Genomic DNA, 20,742 nt, shown 5'->3' with positions numbered 1-20,742 from the left:
AGACGAAAATCTCCGAGATGACCTGGTTGGTGTTACTTAGATGATTAAGTTTTGGCAGAACAGGGGTCTTCATACAGTGGCCTGCTAGCCATCTGGTTTTATAAATAAAGTTTTATTGGAACATAGATGCTCATATTTGTTTACACAATGTCTGTGGCTACTTTTATAGCACAACAGCAGTATTTAATACTGTGCCCATAACATTCTGTGGACTAAAATATTTTCTATCTATCCCTGCTCCCCTTTTTTGGTACCAAGGATTGAACCCAGGGGCATTCTATCTCCAAACTACACCCCCAGCCCTCTTTAAAAAAGTTTTTTTGTCTTGTTTGAAACAGAGTCTTACTAGGGCTGAGAGTCTCACTACTTGCTGAGGCTGCCCCTGAACCTACCATCCTCCTGTCTCAGCCTCCCAAGTACTGGGATTACAGGCATACACCATCATGCCAGGTTCTCCTATCTGCCTTTTTACAAATAAGTTTTGGGAATCTTGAGTAAGCAGATTAGCCAGATGGTGTTACCTAAAAGTTTCAGATTGTGACTAAGTATCTTGTTCGTCCAAATTCTCAAATCAAATTGTGAATCAAAAGGGAAACATGTATTTTAAAAAAGTCAGGATCACCATCAAAGCAGGACTTCTGTTTATGTGGGGAAAAGTCTGCTGGGACTGCAAATGGAAACCGGGATTCTGAGAAGACTCTCTGACACCCTGGCACTTGATTTTCTTTGAATTATTGTGTATTTCCAAGTAGTTACAACTATGCAAAGACAGGGCCTCCATCTCCTTTGCAATCACTCACGGAAAGCACATTTCTTACTTCTACCTTAGTGGAAGGCCTTGTGGGAATTCTCTTAATCATCACAAATCACTGAAGACATAATTTGGAGAAAGTTTCTATCAAATCTTATTTGGGCTAGGCAGAAAAATTTTCAATCTATACAACCACAAAATAGACCACAACAAAGAAAAATTTCACCCACCCTGGACTTGGCAAGAGTGTATCACCCAAAAGTAAGGGAGCCTCCTGCCCAGAGAGAGGCTGCCTCAAACTCCACTGAATAGACATCTATTTAGAAAATCCTATCGTCCAGGGGATGTATGCTTCTAAGCCCGTTCTTCAGTGGAGAAGTACTTAGGGTGCCGTAAGTAGTTTAAACAAAATTAGTGCAAAAACAGGGAGTTTCAGGGAGCAAGAGATCAGGTTTTCTGGGCTCACCACACATCAGGTGATTGAAGCTAAAAATGGCTTAAAATACCGCAATCACTTGAAATGCCTTACATAAACTGACCAGGAATCTGGGGCATCCAGGCTGGAGACAATTTTCTTCTCCTCCAGATAAGGGCTGGGAATTAGTCATAGGGTATTTCCAGATAATGTAGTTAACACCTCGTGTAGTATTAGGTGGGCAGGGAGCTCGGCTCTCGGGACTAAAACTGCTCCTGCCGGCTCTAATAAGGAGAATGTGGATTTTTACTGGCCGGGTAACTGCTGGTGAGTCATTTTCATAGCACGCCTCTCTGTGGTTCGAAGTGGGGCAAGAATGACCCCAAACAGCTGTTGGTTATTTGTCCAGTTGCTCATTTATCCATCTGTTCATCCATCCATCCATACATACATCCATATATCCATCCATCTATCCATCCATCCATCCATCTGTCCATCCATCCATCCATCCGTCCATCCATCTGTCCATCCATCCATCCACCCATCCATCTACCCATCTATCCATCCATCCACTCATCCATTTATCCATCTTTCTACCCATCCATCTATCCATCCATTGATGCATCCATCTATCCATTCATTTGTCCATCCATCTACCCATCTCCTGGTTGTTGAACACCCCTGAATGTCAGGATTAGTGCTAAATATTGGGGAGACCTGTGAATAAATCTCATTTGCAAAGAGTTGATTGGCTTATGCCTCATCTCCAGACCACAGAGGCTGATTTGACAGGTGATACAGCAACAGGCTGTGGCACCTGGCCAGGTCTCTGTTGGTCCAGGGAAGGTTGAATGTGAACACAGGTAGCCTTCTTCTCACTGAATTTCTTTGGCCTCCACTTTTATTTCCTGGCTGAGGTCCACCCTCCTTGCTTATTCTCAGTCCAAGAGAGTCCATTTGTGAGAAGAACATCAACTCGGCAACCCACCTATCCCTTTTCGTAGTTGAATCCCACCTCTGCCACCCACTGACTATGTCCCCCAGGGAGAGTCCTAAACCCTCTCTGAGCTCCTTTCCTCCATGGCTTCAGGGCTGAGGCCAGGGTCTAACTGGTACTTGTCACAGTGTTTGGGTAGAATGTGAATGACAAAGGAACTCTTTTTAGTCCCTGACCGCAGCACTGTTTTGCTCCTTTGCCTTGGGTCATAAATAGTAGAGATAAGTTGGTCTTCTGCTCTTTATGATCCCCAAACCAAGGCAAACACTCTCCACTCCTCTTAAGCAGGAAACTTTTTCTAGTGCTTTCTGGTGGAATCTTATGGCAGAGAGTAGAGAACGCAAGCTCAGATGGACCAGAGTTCACAGCCAGGGGTCGATGACTTCTGCCTTCCAATTGCTTTCCCTCGGGGGGCACTGGGAAGTGGGCAGAGTAGAGAGTACTTCAGAGGGCCACAGTGGGAAAGCAGAGCCCCAGGCAGGGAAGTGTTCAGCATTGAGCCTGGAGCAGAGGACGCCTCCGCAGATGCAGGGCGCATCCCCCACTGCAGTGGACTGCAGCCTTGGCCCTGAGCGTTCTTGCTCTTGCTGGAACTTGAGTCCAGAGGAGGCTTTGCCAAAAAGAGCCCAGCCACCATGCAGTGCTTCTGGGCATTGTCTCCACAGAGAAACCTTCTGTGCTCTATTCAGTGGGACCCCTGGTTACCAGAGGCTTTATTTTCCCCACAAATTAAAATCAAGAAGTAATGGTCCATGGGATTTCTTTGTTGATAGTATTTGCTTATCATTGCATATTTTTAAATATTGCAAATAGGGCCCACTCCTTTTTCTAATTGCAGGTTCCCTAGACAGGGTGGACCCAGGTGGGACCCCCTTAGTTTGGAGGAAGGGGGAAAAAGATTCCCCTTGGGTAGACATGATCCAGGATATCTGGAAGATGGCAAAGTCGAGCTCCTCTCAAAAAACTGAAATCTAGGGGAGAAGCTGAGCTCTTAGGTAGACAGGACTATGGCTTTTCTTATCAGTCGAGGCGGCCCACCCTTGCCTTTGCTCCTGCTGTTTAGCCTCCTGCAGCATCTCTGCAGACGTAGTACCCTTCAGTCCTCCCTCCACTCATCCACAACCCAGGTACTGCTCATTCCACTGCAGCATGTCCTCTGCCTGGCCAAGGTGGCCCTACATCAGCATTGCCAGGCAGAGGAGACACCGAAAGGCCAAGACCTTTCCTGACATTGCACCCTCTCTCCTGGTATCAGATTCCGCACTGCCCCCCACCTCACAGAGCCAGGCTCCTGAGGCAGCCCCGAGCCCACGCGTCTTTCACACCAAGACAAATGGACGAAAGCCCATTTACTCTGCAGGCAAAAGCCAACCCCGTGGGCTGGGAGCCTTGTAGAAATCTCACCTGGAAAGCCAGTTCAGGAGCACAAGAAAGCGCCCAGGACCTACAGAAGCATCCTCTTAGCCCCATCATGTCTTCAGAGCAGCATGGCCTTCCGAGTCATGGGGCATGAGTTTAGACCCCAGCTCTGTCACTTAAGACTCGTGTAGATTTGTGCAAATTTTTCTTCTTTCTGTAAACTGGGAATCATCACAGAAAATATATTTCATGAGGTTGTTGTTGCTTTTGTTGTTGTTGTGTGTGTGTGTGTGTGTGTGTGTGTGTGTTGTGTCTGTGTGTCAGAGCAGGGGAAGAGCAAGACAGAGTATGTGTACACACACTCTTAGTCCAGTGTCCAGCACATGGTAAGCATCACAGGACTGTAACTCTAATAGTGAGTCATAGCTCGGGGAGAGCAGCTGTGTCTAAACCACACCAGCAATAATTTGTAGAGCAGACAGCTTCATCAGTCATCTTGTTTACACAGCAAGTAGATTCGATGTTATTCCTTTGATCTGGAAAGAAAACCAGATCATAAATTCATTCATTCATTCATTCCTTTAGAAACGTTCGCTAAGCAGCTACCATGTGCCCCTCGTTGGGTTGGGTGCCCCGTGGCACCACTCTTAGTAGTGAGAGCTCACTCTTAGCTGCATCAGACAGGCTGGGAAGAGGGGAGCGTTTTCAGTTGCAAAGTCAGAGATGTGAAAGCTGAAATTCATGTTCACACAAAGCAGTACTTAACAGGCTGCCTCTGCCCCATGTGAGATCCCCGTGTGGACATTGCCTGTGGACCGTGGGGCCCTGCAGTCCTGTCCTTCCCACACCGACCCTTCACCAGCTCTCCCAGATTCCTCTGTGGGGACTGGCTCCTTTCTCTGTGCTTCTCTCTTGTGCGAGCCCCTCATCTGCTGAGTCAGGAGTTACCACTTCATCTGCTGTCTTCCAAGATATATTTTGATGTCTCTTAATCACCAAATTAAACATTTTCTCCCTGTAAGATACTATATTAATAGAGTTTCTTGGGCAGACAAAAATGTCCAAATTGAATCCACTGTCTATTCAGAAGCTCAGCAAAGCCTGTGCCTTTTGCCCCAAGCCATACTCCCCAACCTGAGGGAAGAGAAAAGAGTTTCCAGGCAGAGGGCAGCCTGAGCAGACACCATTGCTGCTGCCTGTGCTACCATCGTGGCTGTTAACTATTGAGTGTGGACTTTATGCCAGGCCCATGTGAGTAAATTCTGTGCACGAACTGATTTAGTCATCAAAATGGCCAAAATTTACACATTCCAATATTTTTGCTGAAGAGGAGACAAAGGCTGAGAGTGGGTCTGTGTATTTCTCAGTCAGTTCTATTTCTGATTGTAGGTTGGGTATCCTGGGAAGCAGATTCTGCAACATAGATTGGCCTGCAGGAAGATTATTGGGGTGCACCCTAGGATCCACACTTATAATAGGATGGGGCAGAGGGAGGATTGAGTGCAATTTAGGAGGACCCGATGCTTCAGCCAATCCTAAGGAGACTAGAAAGATAAGAGTACTGAATTGGACCAAGGAGGTGGGATGCTACCCTGAGAGGGTTTCATAGGGTAAGGCACCTCATCTGGTGGGAGGCGGTTATTGAGGACAGACTCAGACTTCAACAAATAACAGTCCAGCTGCTGGGGATGGTCCAGAGTGGGTGCTTTTGGTAGCACACCACAACGTCCACTGCAGTGCAGCAGTCACACCCTGAAGCCTCATCGCTCTAACTTCAGTCCACTTGTGTACGTGGCTGCAGGAACAGAGGAGGGAGATGGAGGAAGGCTAAATAGATGGGCATCTGGTTCAGGCTAGGAATTTGCAGATTGATAAAGACTCAGCCATGAGGGTCATGGTTACCTCTGATTAGAGAAGCACTGTATCTGGGGAAACATTTCATGTGACCGTCCATGAGATTCCAGGGCAAAATCAGTACCTGGGTGAGTTTGAAATTCTAGATATAGATGTGTCAGGGATTTGAGTCAAAGAAGGAAAGAACATGTTGCTGTGTTTTCTCTCCTGCATTTTTGGTTTCTGTTTCTTATTTAATAATGCTGTTCCTGCCACACGGGATGAACTTGGTTAATCTGGTGGTAACAATACCTCTGTGTGAACCTTGGGACAATAGAATCGCTCAGCCCTAGAACAGAGGCTTCTCAGGCAGTTCCGTTGGTGGGAACCTGTTTGCACCTTCACTGGAGGAAGCCTCCAAACCAGAAGCGCCTTTGAGGTTTGGCACCTTGGATAAAGTCACAAAAGTACAGTGTGAACAAACACCACGCTTGCTGTGTTTCATGACTCTGCTGTTGGGACCGAGTCGACCCAAAGACCTTCAGATCAAGAACATGTGTTGTAACTACCTGTTGGAAACTCATGGTGGCCAGCAGAGGGTTATCTTTGCTCTTCAGCTCATGACGTTGGACAAAGAGTAAATTCTGAACCTATTTAGACCCAACTTCTGGTATCACCTGGGAAATCGTTCACAATCCCAGGATCCCCAATGGCACCAGAGGCCCTACTCTTTTTTCTATAGCCACTGCCCCTGATCTCCATTTCCTCCATCCATATTTTCTTCTTCTCACTGTTGTTCTCCCTTGTGTACCTCAGGAAGGAAGACCTTGTCCTCTGTAATGAGACATTTGCAGGGGAGACTCATTTATTTGTGAGAAGATGTATATTGCACTTACAGTGGAAATATGCTGGATCCAGGGAGAGAACAGGGCTCTGCTGGTCCAGGAAGATCATGAGGTCAGGAGTTGGGCAGATCGGGATCTGAATTCTGGCACTGCGTTTCAGGAGCTGTGTTGTTTTGAACACCTCCTTCTGTCTCCTCTTTAAAGTGAGTTATTACCAACCCTGCAGAAGTTGTTGCATTATTGCATGTCTCGTTGTCGTAAAGGCATTTAGGAGTGTTTAGGACTCATCATCAGTCCAAGACATGTTGGAAACCATGGTTACCTGGGCCGGGGGAGTCACCTGAGGAGAACTGGTTTAGTCTCAGTTCACAAGCCTGTATCACTAGAAGCGGTTTAGGTTTATGCTTTCCCATAGTGAGTTAGACTCACCCCAGGGGCTTTATGACTTTGAGTCCTTGGCCTGTTTTGTCCCAAATGATTCCTTCTGCTGTGTTCTAGAAGTTACCGCCAGCAGAGTGCTGGAGCTGGATCATGCCAGCTTCCCAGGGCTCAGTGAGCCTCTCTCTCCACTGCTGTATTTGATGGATTGTGCAAAATTGATCACGGTGAGAGTATTTACACCACAGGAATTGGCGGTTACTACAAATGAAGGCGTTCTTCCCTCGCTCCAGGGAGTCAAGGGTTAGACTCTAACAAGCGCACCACTATCACCAAATCTACCTTTCAGAAACATGTCAGTTGAACAGTGTCGAAGCATAAACCTAACATAATTAAAGCCCTAATAGTGATACAGACTTGTGAATTGAGATCATTTTTTTCAACTTCCTCCTTATAACCTAAGAGCCAGTTCTACTCAGGTAACCATCATTGGCCCAGGTAACCATTGTTTCCAACATGACTTGGGAAAGAAACTTTGAATTGTCTAACCCTCTTCTTATATTTCTCACACAAATGGATGGTTTGGGTGGTAATCTGGACTTCATGATTGCCTTAGAAAGGGATTTCTGTAAGACAATAACACACATATAGTGTGGCAGTTTATCTCTTTGTTTCTTACTCATTGTAGACACATGGACACTCAAGACAAAGGGCAGGCACACCTCCCCCTGTGGATGGGAAGTGGATGTGTGGACCCCAGAGATAACATGGTCTTGCTTACTAAGCTTTGACTTTCCAGGTAGCAGAAAGGTGTGCTTTTCAGCCTCTGGGAATTAAATGAAGTTGAAATGTGGAACAGTTATAAATCTTCTCTAAGAACAGTTTAAATCAATTTAGGGACCAAGAGCAACCTTTTCATAAAACAACAACAACAGCACAGGAAGGGAAAATAAAACCTCCTCCCTACTTTTGTGCTCCTTCATAGGAATTGCTTTTTTTTTTTTTAAAGTTTCTCTGTCTTCTGCTCACTGGTCTAGGGCGAAAAACACCTGGAAACATGGTCTTTCTGATTTTCTCATGGGCAGAAGAACTTTGGCTTCCATTGTGGTATCAGCATCTCACCCAAGAGTCTAAGATGCCCCTTGGTGGGACAACCTAACTAGAGGTATTCATCCTGCATAAGAGACAAACTTCACCATGAGACCCGGCTTAGGTGGCTCCAGATGCTGCACAGAAAAGGGGTCGAGGGCACAGAAGACCCAGATTCAAATTCTATGACCTCTGTTTGGTGTCTGTGCGACTTTAGGCAGGTTGATTGACCTCCCTGGACCTCAGATTCCACATCTGTTCAATGGGTGCATCAAAATTGAGATGATGTCCACGGGAGATTGAATGCAGTCCTGGGATCTTTAAAAAGCATCTGCTTCTGATTGTCGTAAGGTCTACAGTGATGCTAGCTGGAAATATTGACCTGTGGGCGTGCAATACTCCTGCCTCCTGTGTACATGCCGTTTATCCTGGTATAGCTGTTAGGAAGGGGGCCTGGAACCAAGTGACTGGGTTCAACTATTTTTTTTTTTCTTTTTGGTGCTGGGGACTGAACTTAGGGGTATTCTACTTCCATGCTACCCACTCAGCCCTTAATATGTTTTATTTTTTAAAAAGGGGTCTTGCTAAGTTGCTGAAGGCCATGCTAAGTGACTGAGGCTGGCTTCGAACCTGTGAACCTCCTCTCTCAGCCTCCCAGGTACTGGGGTTTCAGGCTTGTGCCACCACACCTGGAATGGGTTCATTCTTTGACTCTTCCACTTGCTCTTTGACCTGGACAGAGGACTTTGCCTCTTTGAGCTTCAGTGTCCTGTCCTTAATTGGGAATGATGGGTTAAAATCCCTCAGGAAGGATCTAGTACCCCCAAGATGGAGCCCGGGAGGAAGCATTAAAGTCAGGTGAGTTCCTTAGCCTGGGGGCAGGTATGCAGAGCATCATCAAACTCAGTAATTGAGAATTGTTAGGAGGTCATTTCACTTGCTTGAGCCACAGTTTCCCTATCAATAAAAGGAGCCATCAACAGTAAACTCCAACAAAGAGAAGTATTGTCTATCAATACTCAACTTGAGTGAAAATAAGATAATATTATAGTAGTATATTTTGTTAGATATTATAGTATTACATAATATCATAATATTACATTGCTAAATAGTAGGATAGTAATTGTATCAAGAAGTTGAATTTGTGCTGAATTCTTGCAAGAGATTTTTGCAAGAATTCAGCAAAAATTCGACCTCTCGGCACCTAAAAAGGGCCACAGAAGGCATCCAGTCCCCCGTGGAGAGGCTCTCATTGTTCCCATTTCATAGTTGAAGAGACTGAGGTCCTTTGGCTTCCCCTGGAACTGCTAGGAGGCAATGGCAGAACCCCATTTTGAGTGTCTCTGACTCAGCTCCTGGGTTTTTACCCCCATCACATACTGTCATTCAATCTGCAAAAATATCCAGATCTTTGCTCCTCCTCCAATTCCCTCCTGGACCAAAGAGACAGTATTGATTCTTGCTCAACAGAGGTTAGAAAGGGCTTCTCTCTCCCTTCCCAAGGTGAGCACAGAGGGTTTGTTAATGGAAAGCTACAGGGAGCAAGGGCTGTTTCTCCATTTGCTCTGCAGGAGAGTTGGATTTGCACAGGAGGCCCAAGCTGGCTCCCTTTGCTAAAGACCTAACTTTGCACCATTCTTCAAGGGCTCCAGAGAGTTATGTGTGCCATCAGATTAAGTTTGGAAACTTCAATGAACAAGTCCCAAAGGAAACTGTCAATTAATGCATTTATATGAAGCATCATACTTGGGCAAAAACATCTTCAAACACAAACACTGTTTCCCAGCCATTAAAAAGCGTGGGCTGCTTGGTTTCCATAGATACCGGGGGTAATAGCCTCCTTCCTTTCATTGAGGAGTGAGTCGTTAGGTATCTTTCTTTCTTTACTTTTCTTTCTTTTTTTTTTTTTTTGCACATTTATCTTTCTTACTCCCCCCCCCTTTCATTTCCATTTATGAAAACAAAAGATAACTAAATTGAAATCTGGAGATGTAATTTGTCTGGGGAAGACAGCTCTGATTTATAAGCTTAGGTGATTTCATTCTTTTTCTCACCTCCTTATTATCTCATACTTCCACAAAGAACGGGGTACTTGCAGGAAGGAGATGAGGGATTTTCAATGGCTCAGACTCTTTCTCCAGTCCTTAAAAAATCATATTCATCCTTAAAAGAGAACCGTTCGGTGTCTGCAGAAGAGCGAGAAAGTTTGAATGTGTGGAGCAGAGGTCAGCAAACTACAGCCCCTAGGACAGATTTGGCCCACTGTCTATTTTTGTCCATAAAGTTTTATTGAAACACAGCCTCGTTCATTTGTGCGAACATTGCTTATGTCTGCTTTGGCGACAAGAAGGGAAGAGTTGAGTAGTTGCAACAGAAACCATAAGGCCCGGGAAGCCTAAATTATTCAGTATCTGGCAGAAAAAGTTTGTTGATTTTTACTATGCAGGAAAGAATCAGGGTTTGGGTGGAATTTAATAATTTTGTCATTTTTAGGCAAGTACCTAGTCTAGATGTGACTCACTTTTCTGCATGTTTAAAATGGAAATGACAGGACCCTTTCAAAGGGTTTTTGAGCTGGCACATCGGAATCAATGGAACCAGAGAAGTTATTTTCATTCAATATTCTTTTGTTAGAAAAATTCAAACAAGCTTATGCTTCTAGAAGTTCTTTGGAAAACCCAAGGAAAGTCTGATGAAACTCCAAGCGAAATGGATCAGCTATTGTCCCTGGGCCCAGTACCTGTTCAGTGTCTCTTCCCTGGGACAATGTGACAGACAGTCTGAGTGGGGACTTCATTCTGGGAGAGAAAGACAGACAAAAGAAGCCAGAAGCCCAGAGCCCAGCGTGGTGGCGCACGCTTGTAATCCCAGCATTCGGGAGACTGAGACAGGAGGATCACGGTTTGTGGACAGCCTCAGCTATTTAGTGAGGTCCTCTGCAATGACACAATGAGACTCTGTTTCAAAATAAAGTATAAAATATAGGGCTGGGGGTGTATCTTGGAGGTAGAATGCCCCTGGGTTCCATCCCAAGTACTGCTAAAACAAACAAACAAACAAACAAACAAACAAACAAACAAAAAACGGAGAAGCCACAATAGTCTAGGAAGAAATCTTTAATTTCTATTCAGCTTTAAAGAGTTTGAGAGAGCCTCCCCTTCCCCTTTTTAGCAAACCAGTTTGAGTACATGCCTTTGGATTATAAAAGTACCTGAAATTGCCTAGAATATCAGCATGCATAGCTTGTTAGTATTTACATATATTTACATAGGGAAACAAGAGAAAGATCTACAGTTATTTACAGTCTACGGAGGAGAAGAGAAAGGCAGCCTAATTGTATTTCCTAAAATACAGTACATGGGTAGTCAGCACATGCATATTGAGATAATATTTGCATGATAGAATGCAATTTTTAAAAAAGACATACCTTCGTAACTTTCTATGCTAAGGTGTTGCATAATCAAGGTGAGTTTTGTTTTGTTTTTGTTTTTTGTTTTTCTTGCTTCTAGTCTATTTGCATCAAGTTCTTTAAAATGCTCATGAACACCCAGGCAGAATTATTTACCCTGGCAATTAAAGCGACAGCACACTCACGATCATTTCCTACTAACTAGCAACAAGCTGCTGGTGAATGGAATACCCATTGTCTCTCATTACCCATCGACCACTGTGAAGAGATTTCTCTGTGTAAAGGCAGTGCCTAAGCTATCACCATTAATTATGGAAGCAATATAAATGAGACACTCTCCACAGTATGTTCTAAATGAAATATTAACAAGGCCAGCGTCTTTGAGCCTGAGAAATGATCTGTTACAGTGAGCTTTCTAGGAAAATACACACACCTAACAAAGAAGGTCCCTCGATTTGACATGCTGGGACTGGACATAGAGGTCTGCCTGCAAGAGCTGAATTATTGCAGAGTACATTCTCTTAATTCTTTAGGGAAGACAGAGTGAAGAGTTAACTTCTTACCATGATGTGTCTTCCATCAAGGACCCTGCGAGGTTCCCCCTACCCATATCTTTTCAGTTCTGTGTTGTAGGATATATATGTGACAAAGGTGTACAGGAACTGTTAACATTAAAATTTAAACAAACAGCTTGTTGGTTTTTTTTTTGTTTTGTTTTGTTTTTTTTTTTTTTGCCCTGAAATCCTGCCTACTCACAAGCTAGCTCTTGGTTTCCTTAGAGAACGAACATGGCAGGCAGATAGAGTGGAGTCATTCCATGTGGAAAGGAAGGGGGGCGCTGTTTGTTTTTACCTGGACAATGAAAATATTCTTTGCACCATTATCTTAGAACCGAACCCATCACTTCTGCCTGGCAACAATTTCAAAAGCTTATTTCAGTATACACAGCAAATAGAGGTATATACAGTCTACAGAGCAAGCGGTAATGGAGGTCAACTAAGTAGAGTAAAAATGTAAAGTGTTTCAAAGTAATGCAAGCTAAATACCTTTTTTTAAAAAATTTTATAAACAACCAGCAGTCCTGCAGCAGGCCGTTGAGTTTTCCCCTTTGGAAAACTCCTATGACAAGCCATCGGCTTTCTCCCATGTGGAAGGATAACACTATCAGTTAGATGCTTAGATTGGTTAAATTTCTATGGCTCCTCTTCTTGGCATTTCAAACCAAGCCTGTAGAAGACTGGACACCCTCATGCAGTTTTCCATTCCAGCAAGAGAGCTCCCCATTCCAAAAAAATACCCATACTTTGAACCATTTGGGTATTCCAGGCAACATCAACAGGGAATTCCTAGGAATCCTCCCATGGATATAAAACATAATCCACAATATCCTCTCTATTTCTAATGAGAATCCATCAGGTCCGATTGGTTCCAGAGCTTTCTTTGGTAGGCACAGATGGAAGATGGGGGAAATATGCACGGATTTACCCACATGGATTCTACTTAAACCGTTTCTTTTTCTTTTCCTCATTGGGAGTATGATCCTTTCCCCCACCAAAACATATCTAAGGTCTCCCATACAGCATGTCCCTGGAAGGAGAAACAATTCCAACTCTTATACCTCTGTCTTTTGGAGATCCAACATAAATCTGTCATGGAACCCTTGGGACATTTATGGCCAGAATTCTGGCACATGAGAAAGGGCTTGGTCGACTCCAAGGAAAAGTTTAGAACAATGTGTGTTGACTTGAAGACAGAGCCCTGGCAGGTCACTTTGCCCTTCAACCCTGCCGACCTGGGAAGTCAAAACCCTCCCTGCCCGCCCTGCCTAGAACAAAGTTGGCTTCTGATCCCTGTGGAAGGTTGGGATTGGCAGCCTATTTCTCCCATGATTTACAGCTAAGCAAGACAGTGGTTTTCTGCCTTAAAGGAATCCTTCCAGATTTCCTTCTTGGAACTCACTGGTCCTGAAAATACAGCTCAGAAAACTAGGCACAATACCCCTAGGGATTTTCTAGCTCACTCCACCCTCATCTTGAAGTCACCTCTTAAAGATGCTCAGCGATCTTGCTAGAAACACGTGCTTTTGCACGGGACATGACTCAGATCTGGGCGCATCCTACTGGGATGCTTAAACAGCAAAGAGGAAAGGCTTCAGGTCAGCTTGGAGATGCTCCCCCAGCTCATGGCTGTCATTTGAAAGCTGGCATTCTTTCCCCTCTGTCATTCCATCCAAGGTGTCCTTTGCAGTTCTGGGTGGAGGGACGAAGGGGGACGACTGCATTTATGGTGATAGATTGTCACAGCCTATTGCTTGGCTCTCCCTCAGAGAGCCATCGAGCCCTCCCCATAGACTGCCCTCAATGTCACCTGAGGAATGGCACTCTTCACCTTCGTGGGAGAGCCACTTGCAAAGGGAGCCGGGGCTCTCAACACATGGGAGCCTGTGTTGAGCAAAGAAGCTGCTTTTCTTGTAGTGACAGGTAAGCACGTCAGGCCAACTGATCCTCCTTTCCGGAGGACCAAGTGACTCAGGGGGATCTGATTGGCTTCTCCAAGATACTCTCTCCACTTTGAAAGCCTGAAAAAAAAATCTCCATTGTCCTGCTTTTTTCCAGTTGTTCTAGGTGAAAAATCCAGAGTCTTCTTCCCCTCCTGCAATAAATATCAGGAGCCTGTAAGTTAGCAAGATTCCTGAGAGCTTAGGAAGAAAGTTATATTTTTCTTTTTTTCTGTGGTACTAAGGATGGGACCCAAGGGCATTCTACCTGTGAGTTATACCCCCAGCCCCATTCTTTATTCTTTATTTTTGAAGCAGGGTCTCACTAAGTTGTGGAGGGCCTCACTAAGTAGCTGAAGCTGTCCTCAAACCTGAGATCCCCTTGACTCAGCCTCCCAAGTGCTAGGATTATAAGTGTGCAGCACCACGTCCATCTCAGGAAGAACATTATATTTCAATATCTGCATGAAATATTTGCATGGATCTAAGCATATATTGTTCAAATCCTTTGCAGAAAATGATTGCTAGGGGTTGGTAGAAATGAATTTGCTGGCGATGTATTGGGGGAGGGTGAAAAGGGGGGATGGACTGGTTTCCCCTGGCATCCTGACAGGATGTGTTGGCGCATGCTCCTGTAAAAGATCACACTCATGTGGGAATTGATGGACTGGAAATGGCTTCGTTTTCACTGGTCTTGAGGTTTACGCTTCGCAAAAGCCCATCGTCAAAGGGTAGGGTCCCGAGCTTGGTAAATCAGGTACCTGGACATGGCATTTTAAGTCTGACGACCTTTTTTTTTTCTTACTAAGGGTCATTTGCTATTGAATCGCGTGAGGGGGGTGCTGAGTCTTCATTTTTGCTAATCCAAATGGATATAATTTCAATTTAGTTCACCAACTAAATCAACAATGGAAAATCTCCCCTGAGCATTTCTCAGGTGAACTCGTGACAGCCCACGCATTTAATTTCAGGCCACCTCAGGGCATCTCTGTGGCCAGACGTGGCCTGGCTGAGAGGGTAAATGAGGGTGAAGAAGCTCGAACCAAATGGGACACATAGACAGAAAATGGGCTGTATGTTAATATAATGTCACAGGTTTGCGAGGGAGGTTTCCTGTATCAGCTCCTATGGGTTCTGGAGTTGATGTCTTGCAATTGTCTGTGTGACTTTGGACAAGTGGCTTTTGCTCTCTGGTTACTGGAGAGGTGAGGGTTAGAATGGGACTCTTAGAAAGTTCTCTGTGAACATCTGGCAGATGCCAACCTCTCATTAAACACCAGTCATTTGTGACTGCTCCAATGGCCTCCACTGGCTGGAAATCACTGGAAAGCAGAATGGCCTGGAGGACAGACCTCTTTTCTCTTAGACTTCTTCTCCCATGATTTTGGAGAAAGTTGGTATGTTTGTTGATTAGCACTTATTTTAAATTACGCTGCATAATTTAATGATGGGCAAATCACAACGGAGAAGAAAAGAATGCCTTTTGGCTGTGATCATTCTAATAAGAGAGGCCCATAAGCTTGTTTCTGCTTTTTTTTGGGGGGGGGTACTGAGGATTGATCCCAGGGCCATATTACCTCTGAGCTACACCCCCAGCCCTATTTTTTATTCTTTATTTTGAAACAGGGTCTCACTAAGTTGCAGAGGGCCTAAGTAGCTGAGGCTGGCTATAAACCTGCAATCCTCTTGTTTCAGCCTCCCATTACTGGGATTCCAAAACTGTGCCACCACGCCTAGCAATTATTCCTGTTATTTCTTATACAAACTGCATCGCATCATGAGCAGATAGAATAGGTACTAAATTTGCCCATCAAAAAGATTGTTCTGGGACAGTAAGAAAGAAACACAGCAGGCTGCTTTTGTCTTGCAAACCAGAGACAAAGGCCATGGTTGTTTCTAGAAGGGCTGCGTTCCAGCACCAAGGTGCCCGGAGATGAACCTCACAGCCCTGTACTGCGCCTTTCTGGAAGAGTGGTTCTGAACTCTCTTGCAGGAGTGTGGGTGGGAGCCAGAAAAGCAGTGGAGGGTGTGGAGGCTGCCATCTATCCCAGCTGTGACAGAGAGCTCATCCTCTAGTCTATGTGATGAATTATGCCACTCCGCCTGGCTTACTCAGGGGGCTCTTGGATTAGGCAGCCTGTTTTGCACTTGGGGAGTATTTGTTTCAGCTAACAGACCCCAGATAAGTACCAGTGAAAGCTGCGAGGGTTTGAAGAGCCACCCATCTTTCACTTTTACCGAATTCTCTCACAGTACATCACCTTTTTGTTCTGAGAATTCAACCCTTAACCACTGTCTACCTCTGGATGGGCCGCGCTCCATCCCTCCCTTTTTCTAGTTTGAATGTCGGGTTCCTTTTCACGACTTCACTTTTTACACAAATTGATTCAGTGTTTGCTACACAATGTCCTGGCATCGATATGTCTGTAACAAGGCAATCCTAGGACATCCGCTGCTCTTGCTTTGACCAAAAAGGTAGATATCCCTTGATATTGCGTCTATGTTTAGATTTATTTCATAGTTAACATCAACTTCAAGAACAGGAGTCTATTCTTTCTTTTAAATAGGCATGCATATTAAAGTATTGCGAAATTTAAAAACTAAACATTAATTTTGACAGGTTTTCTTATCAGAACATGAGGATTATATCAGGGTCCTGACTGATGTGTTTCACATCTGCATCTGTGGGACTTTTTCCTCTTCCCCCATGGACTGTTGGTCAGAACCCTCTGCACCTTTCCCTTTAAAGGAGTCAATATTCATTTGTATGCTGTGCTGACAGCTACAAATTGATGGCTTAGCAGTTATCAAATAAATGTGGACGAAAAGCAACTACTTAACATTTTCATCTCCACAAAGGGTTTTGGAAGGATAGGTAATTTAGATCTCAGGGCCTCAACTACCAAAAACAAAACAAAACAAAACAAAACAAAACAGAACAAAAAAAAACCCAGCAACTTCTTCCAAAATCCCACCTTTCTCTAGTGGAAGATGGTGCTGCAAACCTGACAAATAATTTTTTCTTTTCTTTTTCTATCTTTTTTCTTTTTTGTTATTGGGCATTCTATCTCCAACCTACTTTCCCCTCTCTCTTTTGTTTTTTTTTTAATTTGGAAACAGGGGCTTACTGTTTCCTAAGTTGCTAAGGCTGACCTCGAACCCACAATCCTGTTTCAGCCTCTCAAGTACTGGGATAACAGATGTGCACCCCCACACTGGGCCTGACAAATGAATTCTGAAAGAGAATGATGAACTCTGGTTACAAAGATGCTCTTAGCTTAATCCCAAACAAGAATCCTGGGTAATTTTACATATACTATCAAGATTGATGGCATGGTTCTCCTCTGGAAGCTCACAAATGCTTGACTAGATTGAAAATGGCACTCGGGTATGATTAAAGATTCTGCTGGGCTTTCCAGAAATTCTCAGTTTTGTGTCTTCAGCACCCTAACTCATTGTCATTGGGTTAGGATGGAAGCATTTCTCCCCAGTTCCCTTGATTAGCAACTGCACGCAACCCACAGATGAATCGTTCTCAAAAAATTGTTTTGGGGAGACCCGCAACTGCATCCAGTGTTTGTGTGTCAAGGTGTTATTATTTTTATCACAGTGGATCAATACACAGTGATAATAAGAGGACCTCAGATATTTTATACCAGAGTTGTTAACATTATTTCCTTTACAAGACTCTTTCATCTTTCCTGAATTATGTAGCGATGCCCCCCAAAAAGTGGCACAAAAGTCATTTGATGGTGATTAAAATGTTCTTTAAATGTTTTTTATCAGTTTAAAAATGTTTCATCTTGTATCAGCGATACCAACTTGTTTACTAATGAGATTTTGCAAATGTGGCTCAGGCTCACTCTCATGATAGGAGGACCAAAAAGCTGATGAGACAAAAATAAAATCCTGTTATTAAGCTGTCGTCACATCTGATTTATGAAGATGTCACTCGGAGCTTACCATTGGGACAACTGGAAAGAGAATTCCCCCAGAAGCCTAACGGGGTAGCAGGCATGGGACCAACAAGATGTCATCGCTACCGAGTTGTCCAGCATGGGACAAAAGTCAGTTGAGTGCCAGTCGGACCAAGCATGGATCAGAGATGGAGACTCTGCTAAAAGCAAGCAATGGTCCTGGACTGACGCGGTTGGTCCTTGCTTGCAGGTCCCCTCCTGTGTTGTGTTTATTTACAAAGCCAAAGCCCCTGGCCAATGGCATTTTGATTGTACACTGCCTCTACCCTCATGGCAAGGAATCAAAGCCAGCTCTTGATAAAAATAATTAGGCTTTTCTAAAAGCTGTGATTTCTAGCACGGTAGCCAAATGTAGGCTTACATGAAAGGAGGCCCAGATTCCATGGAGGAAAATGCATGTCCCATCTTCCCTGTTAACTTGATTCCCAATCAATGTGACTGCCGAGTTTCTTTGCAAAAATCCCAGCTCAACAATGTCACAGTGCAACGCAATACCATTTCAGAAGGCCGTGGCTGCAAACTGTAATGCTGGGATGGGAAGAATTCTGGTTTTGCCTTCCCAAGCTACCTCCCTTGTCTACCCGGATGCACCAACACTGTGGTTATAGCCGGTGGGCATTCGGCAGAGGAGGGCTGGACTTCGGGACGAGCGAGCTGGCTGGATCCTCTCACCACTTGGGAGTCGATAGCAAGTTTCCTGACCACTGTGGTGAATTTGGCAGCTGCAAAGTCAACTGGGAATCCAAGAAGAGACTGCCAGAAATGTAAACAAACAGCATCTCCACCTGAACTCCTCTAAGAACCGAGGCCAGGAGGGTTTTGGCTTGAGCTAGCTGGACGAGTGCTGTAGTTCTCTGCTTCATCATTAGAGGTGTTTCTGCTTCCCTTCCCCTCTGTCTGGGTGCAGGGTGGTCAGATCAACCACTCAGAAGTCTTTAGATGAATGTGCCAGGTGCAAAGCTAAGAGTTATTAGAAAGAATAACTCAGCAAAAGGAAATCTGGATGATGTGAACTAAGTTCACATAGACTTCAGCAACACAAATCAACTGGGAAGGAAATAGCCGAATCCAAGATATTAGCTAGCTATTTGGAGAAGGGACTTGGAGACAGTCTTGGGGAGGTAACAAAGGTAACTTAGTTAATTAAGTTCAAGCCCTGTCTGTTGCTCAAATTCGGGACCAATGGGACTTGTCCAAGGGATTCACGGACTCACAGTCCACAGCCCTCCTACAACCGCGTGACCACAGAACCCAACATTGAAGACAAAATAAAAACAACCAAAACCCTAAGTCTGCTTGATAGTACTTTCCTAAAATTGTAATGTCTTAGGATCTGGGCTCCCAGAATGGCTCTAATTCGTGAGGATTCTTCAAACACAGTCGCAATTACTGCAAACTAAACCATTTAGGGGGATACTTCTCCGTGAAGCATTCTGCCTGGGTACCTTGTACACCTTATTGTGACAGAAAAATGGGTGGAGCCAGAAGCTCAAATCCCCAAGAACCAGCATCCTCCATGTTTTCCTGAAGGCGACCCTCATCTGCGGTTACCTTTGCCAGTCCTCTTTTGCAAGGCCATCCCTATCAGCTGATAATTAGTTGATGCAGCAAGGGCTGTGATACCCATAAATAATCATAAGATGCCAGATAAACTGTATTGGTTTTAAATTAGTGCCGCGCGCCCCGCGTTTCCGTATGAACGGAAGCCTATTATTTTTAATTATGGCTTGCAAAGCAAAATGATTTCTTGCCTCCTTACGGCACCCCGGTAGCATTCTGTCAGCCCGGGTGACATGGCGCCCCATCAGTGCACCCATCCTCAGCCACAGCCCCAGCTGTTACACCAAAGACGAATCGTCGAGAGAGAGAGATTGATGGCATTCATGGCCACTTGCATTCTGCAGTGGGCTGGGAGGACATGTATAGCCATAGACATTGTCCTGGTGCAACTCTGGGACAAACAGAGCATTCAGAAAAGGGTTTTCTGGATGAATTAATAAGTGTGTTTGTGCAAGTATGTATAAGGAGTGTGTGTGTGTGTGTGTGTGTGTGTGTGTGTGTGTTGTAAAATACTTAGCAGCATTGCAGACCTTTCCTCAGCCATGCCATGGGCAAAGATTAAAGGAAAATTTGTCACCAGCCTTGCTTGGGTTTTCTACCTGATGGGCTGTAAATTAAGAATGGTTGGTTTAATTGATACAGAAAGTTCTAGAAAGATCTAGAAGTCGAATTGCATCACACACAGAGAAGTCCAAGAGTCCGATGAGTTTGTTCTCAAGCGTTGGGAAGAATACCATCTTTCCTTCGGGCACAGCAGAGGCGCCTGACACGATTCACTGGCATGTGTCTGTATTTTTGAAAGCCTTTTCCTGTATGAAGTGTAAAAAGTCACACCAGCTTTACAAGTGGAGTTTATGAACTCGTTTTCCAGGATGGTCCCATCATAGCTTTTACGATCATGAGCTTGGATTCCCATCCCCTTTGCCATGTGATACAAGAAGAGGAGGAGGGTGGCCAATTCCCAGCTTGAATGAGGTCCATCTTGCCTTTACTTACAACTTTTTCTCTTTCTCTTTCTTTGATTGCAGCAACAAGGAGCTGCCACCACGGTCTACTGTGCTGCGGCTCCGGAGCTCGAGGGCCTGGGAGGGATGTATTTCAACAATTGCTGCCGCTGCACACCCTCGCCCGAAGCTCAGAGCGAGGAGACGGCCCGGGCGCTGTGGGTACTCAGCGAAAGCCTACTCCAGGAACGACTTGGCAGCCCATCCGGCTAGTAGGAACCCCGGCCTGCGCCCCTGCACCCTGCCAACATCAGCCCCTTCCAGTTTTCCCTGGGGTTTCCATGCCCCTGCAGTGCATATCTTCAAAAGCAAAGGAAATAGTTGCAACAGAGTGAAGGATGTTTAGTAGCCATGGGAGGCAGGGAATTGTGTCTGTCAAGGAGAGAGTGCCACTCATCCAGGGCTGGCTCAGGCAGGGTCCCTTGGCTTCCTGGTGGTGGTCAGATTGGAAACAAAAGCTTTCCTGGTATGCAGGGTCTTTTTCTCAGTGTAGATGCGCAAACAATTCTCTCCCACTTTTAGAATAGCTCGGTGCCCCCTCATCCCTCCCAGCTCCTGCCGCAGCACCCTCTGCAGCCAGAGGCCAGCGGGCCTGCTCCTGTTTAGGGAAGATGCAGCCAGGGTTCAT

General features: G+C 44.9%; 1 protein-coding gene across 1 annotated transcript in view; it reads left to right on the top strand.

The window, feature by feature from the left end:
* The window catches only part of WWOX (WW domain containing oxidoreductase), a gene marked incomplete at both ends in the record, with an annotated part of 987,258 nt that extends 966,931 nt beyond the window's left edge, over positions 1-20,327 (top strand). Inside the window, one exon of the mRNA XM_080704229.1 lies at positions 20,139-20,327. Within this exon, the coding sequence (XP_080560355.1) occupies positions 20,139-20,327 (189 nt within the window). The remainder of the gene's footprint in view (positions 1-20,138) is intronic.
* Positions 20,328-20,742: the final 415 nt, after the last annotated feature.

Source organism: Muscardinus avellanarius, assembly GCF_963383645.1.
Source record: "Muscardinus avellanarius genome assembly, chromosome: 10".
Classification (NCBI taxonomy): Eukaryota; Metazoa; Chordata; class Mammalia; order Rodentia; family Gliridae; genus Muscardinus; species Muscardinus avellanarius.
The sequence above is the reverse complement of the archived record's forward strand: the minus strand, read 5'-3'. Positions and strand labels throughout refer to the sequence as shown.